At 47.3% G+C, this 23665-nt stretch overlaps 1 protein-coding gene across 2 annotated transcripts in view; it reads right to left on the bottom strand.

Annotated features, from left to right (window-relative positions):
• The window catches only part of LOC147451509 (uncharacterized), a 141811-nt gene extending 118451 nt beyond the window's left edge, over window positions 1-23360 (bottom strand). Inside the window, exon 1 of one of the 2 annotated variants that reach the window (XM_086520399.1) lies at window positions 22965-23360. In XM_086520399.1, coding sequence (XP_086376525.1) covers window positions 22965-23273 — 309 coding nt within the window. In that variant the 5' untranslated portion in view covers window positions 23274-23360. The remainder of the gene's footprint in view (window positions 1-22964) is intronic. The other variant, XM_086520400.1, reaches the window with a different exon arrangement.
• Between the last annotated feature and the right edge of the window lie 305 nt (window positions 23361-23665).

Below are 23665 nucleotides of genomic sequence, written 5' to 3'. Positions count from 1 at the left end.
ATGTGTATAATAATGCGGAAGAAATGCCACACATGCAAACCGATCCCCATGCCCAAGACCACTTTGATTCCGAAACGGTTAAAAAAGGCATACAGAAACTTGCAAATGGGAAAGCTCCGGACATACTACACTTGAACTCAGAAATGCTTAAATGGTCAGGTATGAGAGCCAGAGAGTGGATACATAGAATGCTAAACCAAGCCATTGTTCAAGGGCTACCCGAGGATTGACAAAAGAACTAGATCAAAGCACTTTACAAAAAAGGGGATGTAAATCAGCCTACCAACTATCGTACCATTATGGTAGGATCTTGCATGGCAAAGCTTTTGGGAAGCATCTTAGAACAAAGCATAAGCACATGGGCAGAGACAAATGGAAAACGAGCAAAAGAACAAGCAGGTTTTCGACCAAAACATAGCACCATTGATCACCTTGTTTCACTCAGGGTATTAATGGAAGAGAGTCGGCTAAAGGGAAAAACATTATATTGTTGCTTTGTAGATTTCACTAAAGCCTTTGACACGGTCCCGAGAATGGGTATATGGAAAAGGATGGAATGCATAAAAGTACCGATGCATCTCAGGAGTGTGGTAGCACGTCTCTATGACAGAGTCATATGTCAACTAAAAACGCACGAAGGGCTATCCAAAGCTTTCTCGAGCAACATGGGGGTCAAACAAGGATGCCCTCTCTCCCCTACTCTTTTTGGATTGTGCATTGATCAAATAGAAATCTTCCTCCCTCAACTAGAAGGGAATGAACCAGCCATCGGGATGCTTACACTTCTCATGCTCATCTATGCAGACGATGTGGCTCTTTTTGCCCATGACATTACAGCTCTACAAAAATTGGTCGATGCGTTACATGCTTTTTGTGAAAATGTGGGTCTATCAATCAATGTAGACAAAACAAAGTTCATGATTGTAAAGACTCGTAAGATGGATATCCACGCCCCCCTCATGTATCAAGGGAAACAAATTGAGAAGTCGACAGTTTCAAGTACTTGGGGATTGACATCCCGTGCAACTATGCTTGGGGACAATGCGCACATAATAGAATTGACATCGGCCATGCCAAGTACTATCAATTTGAAAACATGTGCACACAAAGAAGCATAAAAAGATGGGAGATAAAAGCGACCATTTTTGAGACATGCGTAGTGCAAGCCATCCTCTACGGAATGGAAATCTGGGGAGCAAGCATTTCAGCCCACACATGGAATGAAATTGAAAAAATTCAGAAAAAGTTTCTATATCGACACATGGGGGTCAAAAAGACGACACCATAGTCCGTGCTACTCTTGGAGACAGGCAAGAGACCACTAGAAATGAAAGAATTGCAAAAAACGTACACGTATATCATAAAGGTCAAAGCGATGCCTACTACTCGAATCCCCCGCATTGCATGGGAAACGGGATGTGCGTCGCAAAAGACAAAAAAAAAAAGGAAATTTCTGTCATCGAGCCTCATACAGGACATTAAGAAATGGTTTGCTAAATGGAATGTAGAGACATATGTGGACATGCTTATTGAGGAGGGCAAGGAGGGAGAACACATGCTGAATTTTGAAATTGCATTACTAAATAGCCTCCACACCAAGTGGAAGACAACGCAACACCACTCGAAATTTGAATACTATTGCAAGCATGTCAACACAAAGTATTGGGAAGGCTATAGCACAAACCCAATGGAAGCCCAGGCCCACATACGAACACCCATGCCCCACATGGCACGAAGAGCCATCTCTTTGATGCGCACAAGGTCACATATGCTCAAAATAGAAACAGAGGGCTGGCTGAAAATTGATGCTCCTAAACGGATATGCACATCATGTACAATGCAAGCTCCCGAAGATGAAGCACATGTGACATTGGAATGCCTAGAATACGCTCACATCCGGGCTAATTTCAACCACTTCTAAGCGTTGCTCTACCTTTGCGGACCTATTATCCAAGACAGACCCCTCCCCTACAACTCTCGGAACATACCTCACCCGCATACTTGAGCATCAAAAGACACTCATAGGAACACAAAAAGAGAATAACACACACCACACCATACACCCCCGTGAGGGGAGACTATGTATCACTTTGAGGTCCCATGGGTCATTTATGGCCCCCCACGGACATTAATACCAAATCAAATCAAATCAAATCTCTCTCTCTCTCTCTCTCTCTCTCTCTCTCTCTCTCTCTCTCTCTCTCTCTCTCTCTCTCTCTCTCTCTCTCTCTCTCTCCAGGTCATTTTGGCCTTTTGAAGACGTTAATATAACATTTCATTTCATTTCATCTCTCTCTCTCTCTCTCTCTCTCTCTCTCTCTCTCTCTCTCTCTCTCTCTCTCTCTCTCTCTCTCTCTCTCTCTCTCGCGCGCGCTCTTCAGCACCGCGAGAGAGAGAGAGAGAGAGAGAGAGAGAGAGAGAAATGCGAGAGATGGTAAAGAGTGGTTTTCAACTCATATAAGTATCTCTCTCTCTCTCTCTCTCTCTCTCTCTCTCTCTCTCTCTCTCTCTCTCTCTCTCTCTCTCTCTCTCTCTCTCTCAGAGAAGGTTTTGGGCCTCTATCTAGGGTCACGAGTTATGAGGATCACAGATGTCTTGGGCTATATCTACTTGAGTTACACAAGCATAGAGAAGCTTTACTGAGGAGAGCTGAAGAGAGACAACCCCAGAGACAGATCACAGATTTCTTTACACTAGATATTGTACACCCAGAAGAACACACAGAGGAGCATCCAACAGTGGAGAGGTTTGCCCGCACTACTGGCATTCTCATAAACTGAGCATTGGAGCTAGGGAGATCTAGACGACCCCGATGGAGAAGAGGAGCTACACAGATTTGAAGGAGGCTACGGCAAAGGATGCGAGCCATACTTTTTCGTCGTCCAGAGTGAAGATGAAGATGGATCTCTATAAAGATGGATCTCTACTTCCCTCCCATATTGTCTACACATTGTACTGCTTAGTTCACACATTTCACGCCTTTCACCTTTCACACCTATCAGCTTAGTTTAGGATTCCGCACTATTTATTATGTTATCCTAGTTTAATTTATTTTGTTAATCTGACTTTGTATCGGATACACTGCATTGTTACTTTCTGGTCTCATAGGTCACTTTGGCCTTTTGAAGACGTTAATATAACATTTCATCTCTCTCTCTCTCTCTCTCTCTCTCTCTCTCTCTCTCTCTCTCTCTCTCTCTCTCTCTCTCTCTCTCTCTCTCTCTCTCTCTCTCTCTCTCTCTTTTTTTTTTTTTTTTTTTTTTGAAAAAATCAGGGCTGTATATTACTGAGTACAATAGAATGCCCAACGGATGCCAAAATAGCCTGTCACGTGGGGTGTACAAGCTGAATGTAAGGATGAGAGCCACTATAGTGACAACTTGACTAGTACAATCTCATGGTGGTCTGTGTGATGAGTGGAGGAGAAACCACTGAGGAGGCGCATAATGCCATGTAATCTGTCCACCTGTAAGTGTGAAGAAGAGTGGAGATCTTGCCCAACGCCGAAGGAAATCAAATCGACGAGCCTCGGCTGCTCTAGATGTGCCTGAGGAAGAATCCCACTGCCAGATGAGGGTGTGAATGATGTCCAGCCAAATGATAGTGAGGGTATCCTGAAGGAGCTGCGGTGCTGCACTAAGAATATGAAGACAACGAGCTCTCCAAACATTCCAGAGTGCAATGCTGGTGATTACTGAGAAGATTTCATCACGTGTTTGAGGATCTCCTTGCCAAGCAATCTGTGGTAACATAGCCAAAGTCCCTCGTCTGTAACCAGTCGCGGTAAGCATAAGAGCTGGATCTGTGTCTGAGCCCTCGTAGAAAAGATGCGGTCCGGGCATCGGCATCAACCAGGAAACAGATCCCCAAGTGAGAAATCCATGCTGAACTTCAGGTCTGCTAAGTAAAAAACCAACTGCTAGCCAAACTGCATGAGAAGACGAGCATGACCAAAGGCAATGCGCAGGTGACTCAGGTAGGCGCAAAGAACATCGAGTACATAACGGATCGTGACCCATAGAAGCTAACCAAGTCCCAACTGGAAGTCCTGCATGTGCAATCATCCAAAGGAAAAAGGAAATACGACGAGCCACATGTAAATCCCAGATGGCTGACCAAAATTGCCGTAGATAGGCGTGTGAGAGACCTGAATGTAACCAGAAACGCATACGAGTGGGCTGCTCTAGGTGCTGTCTCATCAATGCGAATCTTCCAATTCTGACTGTATACTCAAAGAATGATACATGTGTGCCTGTACGGTTAGAGTGAGGCCAATGCCACTCTCCTGGGTCCCAATAAAGTTGAGATAGGGCACGACCCTCCCACACCCAAAGCCTCCAAAGTGCAGCATCAGCGGAAGCGAAACGGGGGTCAACACAACGACGCTTCCCGCGGGAGCCAACTACTCGTATGGCCTCCCAGCGAGCATCGGGGTAGACAAGGTGCGGAGAGGTAGTAGCATAAGTCAGTCTAGCATGCATCCCCGAAGAGTAGTCAGTATCAACTGTGAACAGCATAGTGTCGAAACGAACTAGTAAGAGAGTGCTCTGATAGAAGAGGCCTTCCCAGCCACAATGTGGAGGCATCTGAACTGTACCGCGCATGACTGCATCCCAGTGTGAAGGAATGGCGGAGCCAATCTCAAGCAGTCTGTCTGTTACCCCGCGACCAATGTCATAATGTTTTGCCACAAAATCTGCATCCAGCATACGCGTCTCATGAAACAACCGCATAGAGGCAGCAGGTCCAGTGTCCCAAGCAGCCCAGTCAATGTGAGTCCTCTCTCCAGGCTGACGAGGTGGATTAACCGAAGAATCAAGAACTGCATCATTCCAAATGAGAGGCTGGCGCTCAATCTCCTCACGGCATGAGAGAGGTGATCGTTTGATAGCGCGTCGCATGGATACCCAAATCTGGAGGAGCGAACGAATAAAGGGTGAGAGAGTGCTGGTGCACAAGGGGCATCCGTGAAGAGAAAACGATACCCTGTTTGCCAAGTATGGCCATCTCTAGTTCCGAGGCGCGGAGTCGCTGTGGAAAGAGCGGCCTGAAGAAGCATCTTCCAAGGTTCTTGGCCGGGAAAAAGACCCCGAACAATAAGCTTGGTAAGAAGGGCGCGACTCTGTAATTCTGGATCAATAATGCCAAGGCCCCCCTTTGATCTAGGACGAATAATCGTGGACCAGCAAACTCGAGCACGAGTATCAGTAGTCCCATCTGTGCCACTCCATAAAAAGTTCCGCACGAGTCTGCGTAGCTGAGCTATCACACCAGAATGTAGCATCCAACAGGAGGCCGTATACCATACTGTAGCCAGAATGACCTGGTTGGCGACCAATGCGCGGCCAGCCAACGACAGATGACGTGAAGACCAATGACAAAGCTTCCTGCAAATAGACTGTAGCACAGGTGCAAACTGCTGCTGCGAGGAAACGTCAAATCCAACCAGGAAGCCCAGATATCTGCATGTCTAACCTGGCTGTAGCCATGTGAAACCATCAGTTACCCCCCAAGTAGGTATGTCATTACTGCCAACCAATAACCCATAGGATTTATGCCAGTTAATGCGTGCACCACTGGCAATGCAAAAAACCTCTAGGGCTCCCCGCATGGCATCAAGAGCTGCTAACTCATAGCGCAACATCAGCATAGTGTCATCAGCAAACTCCTGATCGATAAGGTCCGGAGCTGAAGGTACTGGCATGGTCAAGCCACGAAATGCATGACTCTGAGCACGAAGAAAGTCTGACATAGTCTCGCCCACAAACAGATACAGATATGCTGCTAAAGGGCATCCCTGACGGACAGATCGAGAGAGCTCAAAACTGCGACTGACACGACCACCAATAGTAATAGCACTGCTGGCAGTTCTGAAGAGAGCGGAAATGCCTGAGATCCATCTTGAAGGGAAACCCATCCTAGCCAATGATCCTTCGAGAAACTCCCACTCAACACGATCGTATGCTTTCTCGAAGTCAAGGATGAAAAAAGCGAGAGGTTCCGAAGATGATCTGGCCCACTCTACTGCCTCATAAAAGGTGAAGATATTGTCCAGTATGCATCGATCCATAACAAAGCCTGTCTGAGAAGTGTGAATAATATCTGGTAAGAACGGTCGCAAGCGATGGCTGATCAGTAACGCTAATATTTTATAGACCGAAGGGAGGAGAGTAATAGGTCTCCACTGGCGAAGCTGAGTGGTGTCACCCCCTTTTGGAATAAGAGATATGAGTCCTGAACAAAGATCTGGATGCATATAGCCTGATGAAAAGATATCTTGACAACCACGAAGCAGTGGTATATGCAATACATCCCAATAGGTTAAAAAGAAAGCTCTATTGAGGCCGTCCTCTCCTGAACAGGAAGATGGATCTAGACTCTCGATAGCATCATGAAGCTCTGCAAGTGTGAATGGGGCTAACAAGATCTCTGCCATAGTGTCTGTACAACGATAGCGAGTGTGCTGCCAAATCTGCTCACGGGCAAGTAAAACCTTAGTAGTGCATACATCAGCAGTGAACAATGCCTCAAAATAATCTGCAGAAATATCAAGAATAACATCAGGATGCATATGAAGTGTTCCTTGAGCATCGCACAAAGTCCTGAGGGTGGTGCCTAGAGGGCGCTCTTTATGCGCAGTGAAGAAGACCTTATTCATTCGGTCAGCTCTCTCTCTCTCTCTCTCTCTCTCTCTCTCTCTCTCTCTCTCTCTCTCTCTCTCTCTCTCTCTCTCTCTCTCTCTCTCTCTCTCTCTCTCTCTCTCTCTCACGTGAGGCATGGCGGCTTTTTCATGAGTACTCTCCCCCCCCTGCCACTACCTCTATAGAGGCCTGGGGCCAGTACGCATCATCTTTGTATACAGTTCCTGGATAGACGCCCCTTCCCGACCCTCCCGATCCATGCGTACATGGGTATTACCACACATAGACAGTCACGGATTATCTTTCGCCGCCTAGTGCGACGAAAGAAAAGGGCTTATCTATCTCAGCTAGAGCGGGATCTGTATCAGTTATTTATAAGTCAGGACTCAGGCAAAGCATGGAGGCTATTCCACGAGCAATCACCACCACCAGCGGTCACCTCCACAGAGACGTGGGGGGAATATGCCACATCCCTCTACACAGCATCAGGGCAACCACCTCTGCCGCACCCAATACAGACATGCCCGGAGACAAGTACTTTCTTTACTGCCGAGAGGGTAAGGAAAGCCATTGACAAGATGAAGACAAGGAGAGCACATCATCATAATGGTTTGGTAGCGGAGCACTTCATCCATGCCAGAGACATGCTTGCAGAGCTTCTTGCTATGATGTTTAATCGAGCCATGTATGAAGGCTTTCCTGAGACTTGGAGTATGTCTACAATTGTGCCTATTTTCAAGTCAAGAGATCCCATGATTCCCGGGATTTATCGCACCATCATGGTTGGTCACACATTGGCTAGGCTGTATGCATCCGTTCTTGAGCAGGAACCGAGTAGATGGGCAGAGCGAGAGGGCATACGAGCACCACGGCAAGCAGGATTCAGGAGAGGTTTCTCCATTCTTGACCAGATTCTGACACTCAAAGCTATTATTGAGGAGGGTAGACACCATGGCAAGAGGATCTACTGTAGCTTTGTGGATTTCCGCAAAGCCTTTGACACAGTGCCGAGAGCCAGACTTATACGCAGACTACAGGACATGGGTGTGCCTATAGCTGATATGGGGTATTCTGGCTTTATACAGGATAGTGATGGGGCAGGTATGCACTACTGAGGGAATGGCTGACATGGTCCGCTCCACTATTGGAGTGAAGCAGGGATGTCCCCCTATCTCCGACTCTTTTTGGGATGTATGTGGATGTGTTTTCAGACTATGTAAAGCGTCAGGGAGACTGAGGGGCTCAGCTAGCAGGGACATGGATTGCGTTGTTACTATATGCTGATGATAATGTGTTGATTTCTGACTCTCCAGAGGGGGTGCAGCGTCATTTCGATGCTTTGAATACATTTGCTCAGAACAGTGGATTGTCTGTCAACCTTGGGAAAACCAAGGTTATGGTGTTCAACACCACACCACAGTGGGTCAGGAGGTCAGCACCCACATTTACGTATGGCCAGGAGACTGTGGAGTACACAGATGCATATACCTATCTTGGGGTAGTTTTCCGTCGACCAGTGTTTTCATTGAGTAGAGCGTCAGAGACTAGACTGACGAGAGCATATGCAACCTTGGCAGGACTGGAGAGGATGTGTTCGCAGGTTCAGTTTCAGGAACCGTGAACAAAGCTATGGCTTTTTGACACTCTAGTGACCTCAGCTATGCTCTACGGAGTTCAGGTATGGGGACCCTCAGTAGACCATCATGGGAGATCTGGCAAGACAGATGGATGGAGATGTATGGAGAGGCCTCTAGTCTCTATGATCGCTCAGATGATTCGGGCTAAGGCCTCAGTGCCGCATGAGATTATCCGAGCCGAGCTAGCCCCCCCCCCCGGTGGTTGAGGCATTGACTAGATCAATATCCTTTATCAACAGTTTATGGGATCTCTGCAGGGAGAGATATGCTCGGCTTGCCCTGGAGTCATCTCGACAACTAGCACTACAAGGAGATACAGCATGTTGGTATGAACAAATGACAGCATGGTTTCAGTCACATGGTTTCAGCATGGATAGATTGCCTCTGTTTCAATACTCCCTCGGTGCACCCTTCCTATCTCTCACACAGACAGAGATCACCAGACTCATACGCCAGGATCTGATTCAGCTAGATACCAAGAGCACATGGATACAGCCGACACAGGAGTTGGGAACGAAGATGTATCTCCTCTCTCTCTCTCTCTCTCTCTCTCTCTCTCTCTCTCTCTCTCTCTCTCTCTCTCTCTCTCTCTCTCTCTCTCTCTGTGCGCGAGAGAGAGAGAGAGAGAGAGAGAGAGAGAGAGAGAGAGAGAAACGCTAGAGATGGTAAAGAGGGGGCGATCAGCCCCCCATGACTACCATGAGCAGAAGACCCAATACAATCAAATGTGTGATCTTTGTGAGATGAGAGATGTGGAAGTGGGTACCTCCCTGGCCCTATAAATAGGTGCCCAAATGGGAGGTAGGGCAAGGCGTGATAAAAATCCCCACGACCCAACAGAAAAATGATATATGGAAATATATGTGGGCGCCCGAACAAAAGTGGGTGGCCGGCCCCAAACTCGGGCGGTTGGACCAGGTACAACCTAGACTATGGGTGGCCAACCCAGAGACATACTAGCCGTACAAGTATGCCCTAGACCTGTGAAGCAGCAGAGTGGTGTAAGTCTTAACACCCCCTCTCAGCACCAGATGCTGAACAAACCGTATGAAGTTGAAGATGTGAGGCAAATGATGAAGACGTCTGCTGCAATGTCCACTGAAGGACAATACTTCGACGAACTCCGCGAGTGTAGCAGCAGTCTGGGGTGTCCCAGCCGCCAAGAGATCTCCATGGTAAAGTGCCGTCACGAGAAGTGTAGCGAGCTGCTCTACTCCGTCGATACAGGGTGAAGATACTGCATGAAGGTCCTGAACCGAGTGTGAAAACAACTCCTTGTCGTGAAAGGAAGTGCCAATAGGCCTGCAAGTGTCCTGCCCAATAGGATCTGTGGTGTCTGTAGTCAAACCGTCTGGAGAAAATGGAGAAGCCCAAGAACCGTCATGAGAATGACCAGAAGCCTCTCAATTCATGAACCTGCAACCCAGTGTGGCCAGGTGGCTAAGCTGTATAAAACTCCAGGAAGGCCAGATGTAGTAATCTGCGCCATAAACTCCTCCAAATCAAGGAAATCCAGACTAAACAGTCTGCACTGTAGAAACTACCGTAAGCTGCAGCAGTCACCGGTAGATCACACGGACCACCACTGGATGGTGTCCTGTCAGTAGGTAGGGTAATCCAAGATGAGGGGAAAGCCAGACTCAATAGTCTGCGTTGTGAAGGGCCTCTGAGAAGAGGTGTGGTCACACCAAGCTGTCTGCACCGTAATCATCTTGTAGAAATAGGGAAGCCAAACTAAGCAGTCTGCACTATGAAGAACCTCTCAGAAGAGGAAAGGCCAGAGCAATCTGTTTGCGCAGTCTTGCTTGTATCTCCTGCCTTTAATCCTCCAGTGTCAACCAAAACAGAATCGAGGCGACAACGCCACCAAACCGCATCTCGGTGTGGCTCTCAATGTGAATGAGCTGGGAGTGGTGAAACGAACGAAGGGAGTGGATCTCCCGGCTACACGGACCGTCTACAGACACGCGTCGGACGAACCACCCGACCATAGCCACCATCCGACAGCTCCCCCGTGCTGAGCGTCCGAGGACATAGGCGTGCACCTATAAGACCGAGCGTCCCATACCACCTGGCCTCACCTCCTCAAGGTGACCTAGCGCACTCCTAGTCTTGCGGGCTAACTACTGGCACTCTGCCAGTGGGGGTCGATAACTGCAAATGAGGCCTTGGCCTCCCTTTTATAATAATGGTCGGCCACACTGGCTGTGTTCACACTACGTCTACCCGGACACTGGACGCCCATCCCAACGGCGTCTGGGCTAGATCCCCTCTCTCCTAAGGGCGGGACATAACATACTTCCCCCCTTAAGAACCATTGATGTCCTCATCAATGAAGTGGGGATATTGAGCTTTCACAGCTCTAACTGGTTCCCAAGTAGCAAATCTTTCAAATTGACCCTTCCATTTGATTAAGTACTCGTCATAAGCCTTTTGGCGCGAATGACGGGTACGATGATCTAAAACTGCCTCTGATTCTCGAGGAATACACTCAGTTTGCATATCTTGCCATACATTTTCCTCGATGGGCACAACAACGTCGGCTTCGCCCAATTTTACTTTAAGGCAGCTGACATGAAACACTGGATGTACACTAACATCCGAAGGAAGAGCCAGTTCATAGGCAACTTGGCCAATTTTCTTTGTGATCCAGAACGGACCACAATATCTAGCTGAAAGCTTATAATGCTTTCGTGTTCGCATAGTCTTGGAATCCTTGGGTATCTTCAGATAGACCCATTGTCCCACATCTAGAGTCCTTGGAGATCTCTTTTGATTAGCATAAGTAGTGATTCGATCACGAGCCGTTCTTATACTATCATTAGCCAATTCGAGCATTTCTTGCATGTCATACGGGAAATCATGAGGTTAGCGTTCCTTGACTTTTTCTAAGCCAATAGCAATTGGAGATTTAGGCTCGAATCCATACATCAACATGAATGGGCTAAATCCAATAGCAGAATGCTTGCTACTATTATAGGCAAACTCTAACTGTGGTAGATACCTCTCCCAATCAGACTGCCTGTGAGAGACATAGGCTCTCAACATGTCCTCTAATGTCTGATTCATCCTTTCAGTTTGTCCGTCGAGCTCGGGATGGTCAGAAGACGACATACTCAACTTCGTCTGAAGATGAGCAAACACATCTCGCCAAAATCGGCCAGTGAACTTAGTATCTCGATCACTGACGATATCCTTTGGTAGACCATACAGCTTATAAAGCTGATCGACAAATAAAACCGCCAACTCATGGCTTTTTACTGTCGTCTTCGTTGGTATAAACTTCGCCATTTTTGTGAGTCTATCGACCACAACCCAAATAGCGTCATTGCCCCGACTAGTATTTGGCAAACCAACGATGAAGTCCATGGAAATACTCTGCCACTTGGCATCTGGGATTTCCAATGGATGTAGCAGGCGCTCTGCCTTATTGACCTGACACTGAGCGCAACTCTTCACATAGCTCTCTATGTAAGAGCGCATTCTTGGCCAACAGAAATATCGCTTGACCAAAGCCAAAGTTCTCTGGATGCTTGGGTGCCCAGTGCTAGGAACATCGTGGCATTCGGACAAAATCCTTTGTCGAACCTCATCGATTTCCGGCACGCAGACTTTTTCATTTATGAACAATAGTCCACCTTTAATGGAATATTGTCGCTATCTCGTCTCTCTAGCACAACTCACTTAATGAAGGAATAGTGTCAAAATAAACCTCAACGCAAAGAGAAGAGGTAGTGCAAGAAAAATCGAGGGCCTGCAAAAGCGCAAAAGGAGAAGCAATTACCGAGTGCGTGCCCCTCCATACCCAACACACGCCATAGGCTCCACCCTGGAGCCAACGCATACGAATTCCTCCACGTTGGAAAATTAACGCAGCCCTGTCTCTTCGTTCTGCAGCTGGTCACCCCCAAGCAAGGAGAGAGGTAGCACTCTCTCTCTCTCTCTCTCTCTCTCTCTCTCTCTCTCTCTCTCTCTCTCTCTCTGAGTTTACAGAGACCAACGCTTTCTCTCTCTTTTCCTTTGTAAAGTCTGGTTTTAATACAAAAACCAGTAGAAGCGTTAACAGAGTACTATAAAAATCAGCAAATACATAAGTGAAAGCCTGATTTTCATCACAAAATAAGTAAAAGCAATAAAAATCCACCGATTTTCAGCACTTCCACCTGCTAAATTACTGAATTTTGCCAAAAATCAACATTAAACTTCACCTGCAAACAAGCTCATGAGAAGAAAATAATCAGTTAAACAGTTATTTCATCAAAACTTGCACGAAACAGTGATTTTCCGACTCTAACCAGCCCGTAGGTGTGCACACAATCCTTCGTGCAACCAAGCTGGCTCTGATACCATGAAACGAACGAAGGGAGTGGATCTCCCGGCTATACGGACCGCCTACAAACATGCGTCGAACGAACCACCCGACCATAGCCACCATCCGGCAACGCCCCCGTGCTAGGGCCAACGTCCGAGGACGTAGGCGTGCACCTGTAAGACCGAGCGTCCCATACCACCCGGCCTCACCTCCTCGAGGTGACCTCGCGCACTCCTAGCCTCACGGGCTAACCACTGGCACTCTGCCAATGGGGGTCAATAACTGCAAATGAGGCCTTGGCCTCCCTTTTATAATAATGGCCGGCCATACTGGCCGTGTTCACACTCCGTCCGTCCGGACGGACACCCATCCTGACGGCGTTTCGGCTAGATCCCCTCTCCTAAGAGCGGGACATAACAAGTGGCCTACTACCCAGGTCGGGGGATTAGTCTGTTGTAAGGTTACTGAGGGTGAGTGTAAGCGACTCTAAAGGTAGCAATCCAAATGATCAAGAGTGTAGAAGAGCAACTGCACTACCATCCAAGCCAAGCTCCAGGTGACTCCGGATGTAGTCGCATAATAAAGCCTGGTCTCCCGCATCTCGCGGGTAAACTCTCCAAGAGAATCCAAAGCACTGAAGTCCCACTCAAGTCTGTAGATCCAAGCAATGAACTTGTCCAAGAAGAGATCCAAGATCCTCTCCTTAGGTCCATGTAGATGCTCTTGTGTAAGCAAGTGATCTGACGTGTCGAGGTGGTAAGTGTCTGTCCACCCAAGATGGTGGTGTCTTCTCTGGGAATGTCGAAATCCCATATGCCATGAGCATGGCCATATCTCGTGTGAACTCCTTTGATGAGGGCATAGATGTGTCCATAGCAAACCACAAGTCACCACCCCCTCTGGAGTGTGCAACCACCGAATCATGGCTGGAATGAATGGATCTCCCAAGGATCGTACGCCCATAGATGATCAAGCCGATGTCAAAGATACCTTGTACTGCAGCAATCAATGAGAGACTGCATGGACCACCATCGGATGGTGTCCTGGCAGGAGGTAACTTCATCGTCTGTTAAAAAAAAACAAGCCATGTGTCTGCTGTCCACCCAAAAACGCAATTGCGAGGTGTTGAAAACACTGCTGTCCAGCGATTTTCAGCGTGCTCGTACGCTCCTGGCATGGTCCGGAGCGGTGCAGAGGGTGTAGGGAGGGGTGGTGAATCACTGTCACTGCCCTAGATAGGCTGAAAACAGAGAAAACAGCAATGGGTAATGGCTGAAATCTGATAGATCTGAAGAGGAACTTCGCCGGCAAGGAAGATCCGGGGTTTAGAAGCTGAGCGCTGCCCTCCTACTGCAAAAACGCAGGTCAATTTGCAGTCCACTTTTGCTGCACTTGTTGGCACCAAAAATCTTTTGTTTGTTGAAAAAACAAGAACTTGATGAGATGCCCAGCAACTTGTGGAAGGTGTCAACGACACAAAGTGACCAATAAAACCGCCGAAAATGGGCTGAAAACCCAAAAACGCAGATGAAGGTCAAAAACGCAAATGGAGGAGGGGCATTTCCGGCGACGAAACTGTCATAGAAGTGTAGCGCTAGCAGGGAAATCAGCAGATCCGATGTTTCTTGCAAAAAACGCAGGTTGAGGTGAGGTCCTCCGCGACAGAAATGGCTCCCGTTTTTGCGCTTTCCTGGCTGATGTAAAAAATGCTGGCAGATTTGGCTCCAGTTGCAAAAACGCTGGCTGATCCAGCCCTTGGGAGAAGAACCTAATACGATGTAGCACCTCAGAATAGGCAGAGCCTGAAGCTGCTGATACCATGTGAGAGTTGCATCTTCTCTGGGAATGTCGGAATCCCATATGCCATGAGCATGGCCATATCTCGTGTGAACTCCTTTGATGAGTGCATAGGTGTGTCCAGAGCAAACCACAAGTCATCACCCCCTCTGGAGTGTGCAACCGCCGAATGATAGCTGGAACAACACTTCATCTGCGTTTTTCAAGGCAGCCACCTGCAATTTTGGGGGGGGCCTGCGATTTTGGAAGAAGCTGCGTTTACTAGGGAAGGGACTGCTTGTGGCACGAAGGACACCCTAGATCTTGCCTTTGCCCCACAGCCTTGGCATGTGATGCCTTGCCAGGGCCAATCCTCTTCGGATCTACAGGTTTACAACCATCACACCTTGCTGTTTTTCTCTGTTTTCAGCCCCTTGGGGGTTGTGCCAGGGATTCACCATCCTTCCCTACACCCTCTGCACCGCTCCGGACCCTGCCAAGAGCGTACGAGCACGCTGAAAATCGCTGGACAGCAGCATTTTCATCACCTCGCAGTTGTGTTTTTGGGTGGACAGCAGCCACATGGTTTGTGTTTTTCACAAAGGATGAAGTTACCTCCTGCCAGGACACCATCCGGTGGTGGTCCATGCTGTCTCTCAGTGACTGCTGCAGTACACGGTATCTTCGACATCGGCTTGATCATCTATGGGCGTATGATCCTTGGGAGATCCATTCATTCCAGCCATCATTCGGCAGTTGCACACTTTAGAGGGGGTGGTGACTTGTGGTTTGCTATGGACACACCTATGCACTCATCAAAGGAGTTCACACAAGATATGGCCATGCTCATGGCATACGGGATTCCGGCATTCCAAGAGAAGACACCACCATCTTGGGTGGACAGACACTTACCACTTGACCTCGACACGTCAGATTACTTGCTTACACGAGCATCTACATGGACTTCAGAATCTTAGATCTTTTCTTGGACAGGTTCATTGCTTGGATCTACAGACTGGAGTGGACTTCGGTTCTTTGGACTCTCTTGAAGAGTTTACCCGCGAGATGCGGGAGATCAGGCATCATTATGCGACTACATCCGGAGTCACCTGGAGCTTGGCTTGGATGGTAGTGCAGTTGCTCTTCTACACTCCTGATCATTTGGATTGCTACCTTCAAAGTTGCTTGGTAACCTTACAATAGACTCATCCCCCGACCTCGACAGGAGGCCACTCCCAGCTCATTCACATTGAGAGCCACACCGAGTTGTGGTTTGGTGGCGTTGTTGGTGCGGATTCTATTATGCTTGACACCGAAAGATTGGCGGCAAGAGATACACGCAAGACGGCGCAAACAGATTGGTTTGGCCTTTCCTCTTTTTAGAGGATCTTCACAACGTAGACTGCTCAATCTGGCTTCCCTACTTCTATATGATGATTACGGTGCGCACAGCTTGGTCTGACCACACCCGGTCCGTGCAGTCTCTCGGTGACTGCTACAGCTTACGATAGCTTCTACAATGTAGACTGTTTAGTCTGGCTTTCCTTGATTCGGAGGAGTTTTATGGCACAGATTACTATATCTGGCCTTCTTGGAGTTTTACACAGCTTCGCCACCTGGCCACACTGGGTTGCAGGTTCATGCATTGACAAGCTTTCGGCCATTCTCATGACGGTTCTTGGGCTTCTTCATTTTCTCCAGACGGTTTGACTACAGACACCACAGATCCTATTGGGCAGGACACTTGCAGGTCTATTGGCACTTCCTTTCACGACAAGGAGTTGTTTTCACACTCGGTTCGGGACCTTCACGCAATATCTTCACCCTGTATCGGCGGAGTAGAGCAGCTCGCTACACTACTCTGATGGCACTTTACCATGGAGATGTTCTTGGCGGTTGGGACACCCCAGACTGCTGCTACACTCGCGGAGTTCGTCGGAGTATTGTCCTTCAGTGGACATCGCAGCAGACGTCTTCATCATTTGCCTCACATCTTCGGCTTCATACGGTTTGTTCAGCATTCGGTGCTGAGACTTACACAACTCTACTACTTCACAGGTCTAGGACATACTTGTACGGCTTAGTATGTCTCTGGACTGGCCACCCATAGTCTAGGTTGTACCTGGTCTGTCGGCCGCCCGAGTTAGGGGCCGGCCGTCCACTTTTGTCCAGGCGCCCACATATATTTCCATAAATCATTTTTCTGTTGGGTTGTGGCGATTTTTATCAGGCCTTGCCCTACCTCCCCTTGGGCACCAATTTATAGGGCCAAGGGGATACGCACTTCCATATCTCGTCTCACAGAGATCACACATCTGATTGCATTGGATCTTCTGCTCATGGTAGTCATGGGGGGCTAATCGCCCCCTCTTCACCATAGCTTGCGTTTGTATCTACTCTCTCTGCTTCGGAAGAGGGTGGCACATAGCGTGCCCCATACTCTCCAATCCTCGTGCACATTGTCTTGAAGTACTCCGACCTACGTAGTGCACACAAGAGATATTAGGATTTACTATTTAGATGAGAATGAGAATCGAGATGATTGATCATGAGAAAATAATAGTCTTACCGAGCCTTTATGAAGGGGATGTGATCATGATAGAAAAAGCGTGCAACACTTGCATCCACATCCTCCTTCCTTTTTGGATCCCAAGTGGCATGTAAGGTGCGTTGATGAGGTTTGGGAGTGGAGACCGGAGTAGTATTAGGCATTGAAAATGCAGATCGAAATGATGTCGCCCCCGTCTCTGCCATTGCCGCATTACTATCACCACCGACCGATTGAAGAAGGTGTAGAAATGGGAAAAACCAAGTCGTTGGGGTCAACTGCAGGACGCTTCGGCTTGGCCGCTTCTTTCTCTTCTTTGTTGGCTTTGATGGCGGCATCCTTGGCTTCAAATACCTTCAACAATTGCTTGTTGACCGCATTGCATATTGCTACTTGTTGTCCTTCTAGCTTAAGGAGGTAAGCATGTACTTAAGTTATGCCGGATTGCCGTTTAAAGCCGCATAGTTTGCACTTCCATGCACGTGCACCACCGGCCTTTCCCACCACTCGGGAATGCACTTCGTCCCACCATGACGTGTCATCCTTCTTCTTCTTCACGTGCAAGGACACGTTCACTTGATGCGGAAGCTTGGGCCATGACGAGAGAGAGAGAGAGAGAGAGAGAGAGAGAGAGAGAGAGGACCGAGGTTGCCGCGTGGAGCTTGAAGAGGAAGAGAGGGAGAGACTAGAGTGAGGAAAAATGCCAAGTGGAGCTTGAAGCCTTGAAGCTTGAGGGCTTGACTCTTGAGCCTCAATGAGTCTTAAAGCCTTGAGGCCCAAGAGAGAGGGAGAATGAATGGAGAGAGCTCTAAGCTTCAAGCTTGAGCCTTGAAGCCTTGACGTCCAAGGGATGCAGAGAGGCTTGAGGGAGAGGCTAGAGCATGTGAGCGACGTCACGGCGAGCCTTGAGGCTTGAGGTTGAGAGCTTGAAGCCTTGAGGGAGGGATAAGCTTTCAAGGAGGATATGAGCCATTATATAGGATAGCCCCCCCCCCCCCCCCCCCCCCCCACGCGCCCCCAAATGTTCAAAAACGCTTCCCCCTAAATGGCCTGGATTTTTTAAAAAATGGTCAAAATTTTGAATTTCAAATTTTTTGTTCCGGCCAATCCCCGTTCCGCGTTCCAAAGTCCCGTTCTAACAAACGTTCTTGTCACGTGCACATCCAACCCTATGTGTACGTGGACAAGCTACTTCATGACATGGGTTCAGTTCAGTTAGATTAGGAAGTGTTTTGGCATTTTTGCGAGTTTGTTCGCAGATCGTGCATGTCCAGGCACTTAGAGTAGATGCATATCCTCTGGTTGCACACAGCATGACCATCAAATTACCATTAAAACCCATCAGGAGCATTTTTACAGTGCATAGACCTATTTTCCCTATTTTAGCCAATTTTCACTTATTTCTTTTAAGTGACTTTTGTTGGGAACTAGGTAGGGCAAAATGAGCAAGCATGTATATAAGGAAACCTAGCGCTAGCACTTTCTCACAGAAGAGGCACCAGGAGAACAACGTTCAACAGGCACCTTCTCAGCCAGTCCCCCCCCTCGCAACAACCCTAGCGTTTTCAGCCATCTGTAAGCCTAACGTTTTTACATCAACTCAGCTCTGGCGTTTTTGCAGAGCAGATCAGCCCCGGCAGCAGCAAGACAGCAGAAACCCTAGTGTTTTTGCAACAGAACACATAACCAGCCCTAGCGTTTTTGGATTAGCAAGCAAGCTTAGAGTTTTGCAGATTCATTGCGACAAAACTCAGATCTACACCAGCGTTTTCAGTTTTCAGCACATAGACACTGCAGAGTAAGTTCCGAACCTCGCAGATCTCACCTTCCCGCAGCAGATCCTCGCCGCACAGTCAGATCCAGCGTAGTTTTTAAATTCGGCCAGGAAAACACAGATTTCAGCATCTGCGTTTTCAGCGCATCGTCGTCGCATCGTCGCCATCAACATCGTCACTAACATAGAGTCAAAATTCAGCAGATAAAGATTTGCAGATTTCAGCCCTTAGCATTTTCACATTTCAGCCCGTCTCGTCGTCTTCCTCATCGTCATCGACATCGTCGGCAAGTCCAAAGCATTGTAGAGATTTGTGCAATCAATAGTAGACCACTCTCGCCATAGAGAGTGGGGCCTTCGGAGTAGGTTTGACAGCATTCTGGTGTCGTATTCTTCTCTCTCTATCTCTCAATCTCAGCACCTTCATTCACAGTGTTTATTCACTTGTTTGTGATCACTTGCATTCTCTCACTAAAGGAACGGAAGGCTCTCCCTTCTGTAAGTAAAAGGAACCTTGAGCACGGTTCGGAGCACTCGTCTTGAGCAAAGTTCAACATTCACTTCCGTTGCACCTTACAGTTCTAATTACAGATCTAGGCGGAACGCCATTCGTACCCGTTCGGGGTACCTGGCTTAGGTGGGAACACGTTCCAAGAATGGCAGGGGCCCCTTCCAACCGTTCCCTGTTACTCTGCTCAAGAGCCAAGATCTGTCCTTTGCGACTTAACGCATCTTCAACAGGGTTAGGTTTACCTAGAACATACTCAATCAAACCTCCAAATTGCTCAAAAAACTAAGGCTACCGTGCTTGGCGGTCACTCTCTCCAATGCGCACTAGGCATAGACTGAAGCCATTTGAGGGCATGATGATCAGTACAAACAGTAAACTCTACCATACAAGAAATGCTTCCAATGCTTGAGAGAATGAATGACAGAGAGAAGTTTTTTATCATATAGAGAATAATTCTTTTCAGCATTGTTTAACTTTGAAATGCAATTGGACGGCCATGTTGTTGCAGCATAGCTCCTAAAGCGATGTTGCTCACATACGTTCATACCTCGAAGGGGTCGTCCCAAGAGGCAAGGATGAGACACAGAGCCTCATTCACCGCAACCTTGAGAGCTTCAAAAGCCTCAACAACTACGTCGGGCAAAACAATGCGCTGACGGCGAGTTTTCACCCCTCAAAACATCGGTCATTGGTGCGGCAATGCGTACAAAATTCTTTATATGCGAACTATATATCTGACATGGACCTAAAAAAGAACGCATATCACCAGATAAGTGACCTCAGTTAGAATAAATACTGACTTCTTAGCTGCAATGTACAATTGACACTCATCTATACGGGATAAAACCCTTTCTACATCCCGTTCATGTTGATCCCATGAGGTAGAAAAAATGAGAATGTCATCTAGAAAAATAAACACACATACGTCAACCATGTCACAAAAACGACCTACCATAAGACGATTGAACGTACCCACGGCACCTATCAATCCAAAAGGCATAACAACATACTCCCATTGCCCCCGCTCCGTGCAGAAGGCAGTCTTGTAGATGTCGCCCTTGAATACCCTTACCTGATGGTACCCATGTCACGTGACACATCCAACCCTATGTGTCCGTGGACAAGCTACACCATGACCAGGGTTCAATTCAGTCAAGTCAATCTAGAATAGGAAGTGTTCTCGCACTTTTGTGAGTCTGTTCGCAGACCGTGCATGTCCAGGCACTTAGAGTAGATGCATATCCTCTGGTTGCACGCAGCATGATCATCAGCATTCCCATCAGAACCCATCAAGAGCATTTTCCAGTGCACAGAACCTATTTTTCCTATTTTTGACATTTTTCATTTATTATTTTTAAGTGACTTTTGTTGGGAACTAGGTAGGGCAAATTTACTAAGTTTGTATATATAGAAACCTAGCGCTAGCACTTTCTGGCAGAAGAGGCAGCAGGAGCACCTTGCTCATCGGGCAACTTCTCAGCAAGACCCCCACAGTGCCTAGCGTTTTAGCAAGAGACAACAGAACCTAGCGTTTTTGGATTCAAGACCAGCCCTGGCGTTTCGCACAACAGATCAGCCCCGGCGACCACAGAAGATAGCAGATTCCCAGCGTTAGTAGATTTCCACCGCAAGAAGTAGAATTCAGCCTAGCATTTTAGGATTGCAGTTCAGCTCTCAACGTTTTGCAGTTCCATCGCGACAAATTCAGCCCTAGGACCAGTGTTTTCAGTTTTCAGCCTTTAGACACAGCAGAACAAGTCCCGAACCTCGCAGATCTCACCTTTCCGCAGCAGATCCTCGCCGCACGGTCAGATCAAGCGCAGTTTGCAGATTCAACCCGAAAAACGCAGATTTCAGCATCTGCGTTTTTAGTGCATCGTCGTCGCATCGTCGCCATCGACATCGTCACCAACATAGAGTCCAAATTCAGCACATAAAGGTTTGCAGATTCCAGCCATTAACATTTTCAGATTTCAGTCCATCTCGTCGTCGTCCTCATTGTCGTCGACATCGTCAGCCAGTCCAAGCATTGTAGAGATTTGTGCAATCAATAGTAGACCGCTCTCGCCATAGAGAGTGGGGCCCTTGGAGGAGGGTTTTGACAACATTCTGGTGTCGTATTCTTCTCTCTCTATCTCTCAGTCTCAGCACCTTCATTCACGATGTTTATCCACTTTGTTTGTGTCCATTGCACTCTCTCACTATAGGAACGGAAGGCTCTCCCTTCCGTAAGTAAAAGGAACCTTGAGCACAATTCGGAGCACTCATCTTGAGCAAAGTTCAACATTCACTTCTGCTGCACCTTACATTGGTATCAACGCATATGTAGCCTGCATTTTTGAAAGCACCAAATGCTACCACCTCACTAGCGTTTCAAAACGCTATGATGCCTAGCTTGAAGACACCACCGCCCGTACACTTTTAACGCCCAAATCTCCTTCTCTCACGATCAAAGAACCCCAAGGCTCTGATACCATGTCAAAGTCGACAATGCGGAAGCGTAGAGCCAAGAGAGAGACTGCACGAGAGAGAGAAAGAGAGGCAGATACTGTTGAACCAACCAATTGGGCAATGAAATAGATAATAATACAATGGGGGCTAGGTGTTGCTTATATACTCCCTTGGGGCCTTAAGTACCCCCCTCAGCAAATTGCCCTACCCAGAACTTGATAAATAGATACAATAAATACCTGCAGCCAAAAAATCACATTGGACCATTCATTTGAGATGCTATAACTAAAGATCAACAAATTAGGTCTATTAATGTTTTACTATGACGTCCAGAAATATTAAAGTCGCTCCAAAATTTACTAAATGATCCTTGGTAGGATATGGAATGGAACTGTTTTGGCTAGCCACTAGTGTTTTCTACTTGAAGATTTGACATTTCTTTTCCCTCACAATCAAGACACTTGAAGCTGTTGAATGCCAGAATGCATGGAACTGTTTTGGCTAGACACTAGTGTTTTCTACTTGAAGATTTGACATTTCTTTTCTCTCACAATCAGACACTTCAATCTGTTGAATGTTAGAATGATCTCTTTTCCACAGGTGCCTTGTTCATGTATGTGGCATTGCAGGTGTTCTAGATGGGAATAGAGGTGTCCACCGGATCACGAGCCAATTCTTGGCTTCATTGCATCTTCCATTGTCTCCTTTGACACGAGGAGCATCACGACATCGACGGAGACTACAGTAGAAGATCAGGACTACTCTACTACAGCACATGAGAAGCCCAGTCAACAAATTCAAAGATATCCCATTGGCTACTTTGTGTGCAGGCACTAAAATCCCCACTAAGAATATCTCCTCCTGCTCCACAAGCAGTATTAAGTCTCTGGATACCGACCATTCTTGTTAGGCGACAACAATGGCCATCATTTCTCACCCCAATTCGGGTAGACCATGCATTGATTGAGTAGTCACAAACACGGGTGTGCATCAAACCTTTGTAAAATTGTCTTCATCGTAAGGTCACATTGCACGAGACGGCCTCTTGTGGCTACATGTGAAAATGTAAAAATGGTGTTGCTATCAATCATGCCATGCTTGAATGAGAAGGTGGGTACGTTCACTCAGGTTGTTTCCATCGTAGTGCAAAGTCCAGTTAGTTTTTCCTCTGAGGCTAGTCTTGTGCTAGTTTCCTCAACGCTTAGGCACACTCTCTTTTAGCACATTTGACCGAATGATTTGATCGAATGAAGTAGGAAGACATGCTTATGCTTAAGATACGTGTGGTGAAAACGAGAGAAGGCAGAAACTTACATGGCTGGAAGAAAGGAAGCTGAAACTTTCATCGGGCTCCTGGTGGAATTTTGGTGAGGGCGGTTCTTGCAAGAGGTGGAGAGCGTCTCGGCAAATGAGAGAGAAGTCGAGAGAGGCGTAGGCGAGCGCGGAGGACGCAAGGGAATGAGAGCTGGGCAACAGCGACGATGCCAGCGACGGAGAGTCGCAGGAGAGCATCGCCAATGCAGGCAAAAACGGCGCCCGGATCGTCTCTGATACATCGCTGAGGGAGGCAGCGTCACCCCCATAGCACAGGAAATCCAACACTCTTTCCCTCTCCTCCATCATTGCTAATGCATGTTGTATAGTGTCATAAATCAGGGAGTACAATGGATGAGAGCTTTGTATAGGCTAGTGAAGACTTTGAACAGGTGGAATCCGGTAGCAGCAATATATGGTTTCAAGAAAATGTCAGAATGTAAGGGAGGTACTATCAAAAAATATTGCTCGATAACTTTTTCTTAACAAAAATTATATCAAAAAGAACGCAAAACTTTTTATGAAACATATTTGTGATATTAAAACAAGTGATAAAATCACAAGGCCGGCCGGGCATGATTATAAAAAAAAAAATGACATGCAATTTTTAAGCCCCCTTTTATATGCTTTGTGTAATGCAATCAACTTATATAATTTGCCATATATAACGTTAACTTATAGATATAAATATAAAAAATGAC

This window comes from Adiantum capillus-veneris, chromosome 9 (genome assembly GCF_014529385.1).
Source record: "Adiantum capillus-veneris isolate H3 chromosome 9, ASM1452938v2, whole genome shotgun sequence".
Taxonomy (NCBI): domain Eukaryota; kingdom Viridiplantae; phylum Streptophyta; class Polypodiopsida; order Polypodiales; family Pteridaceae; genus Adiantum; species Adiantum capillus-veneris.
This window is presented reverse-complemented; position numbering and strand designations above follow the sequence as displayed.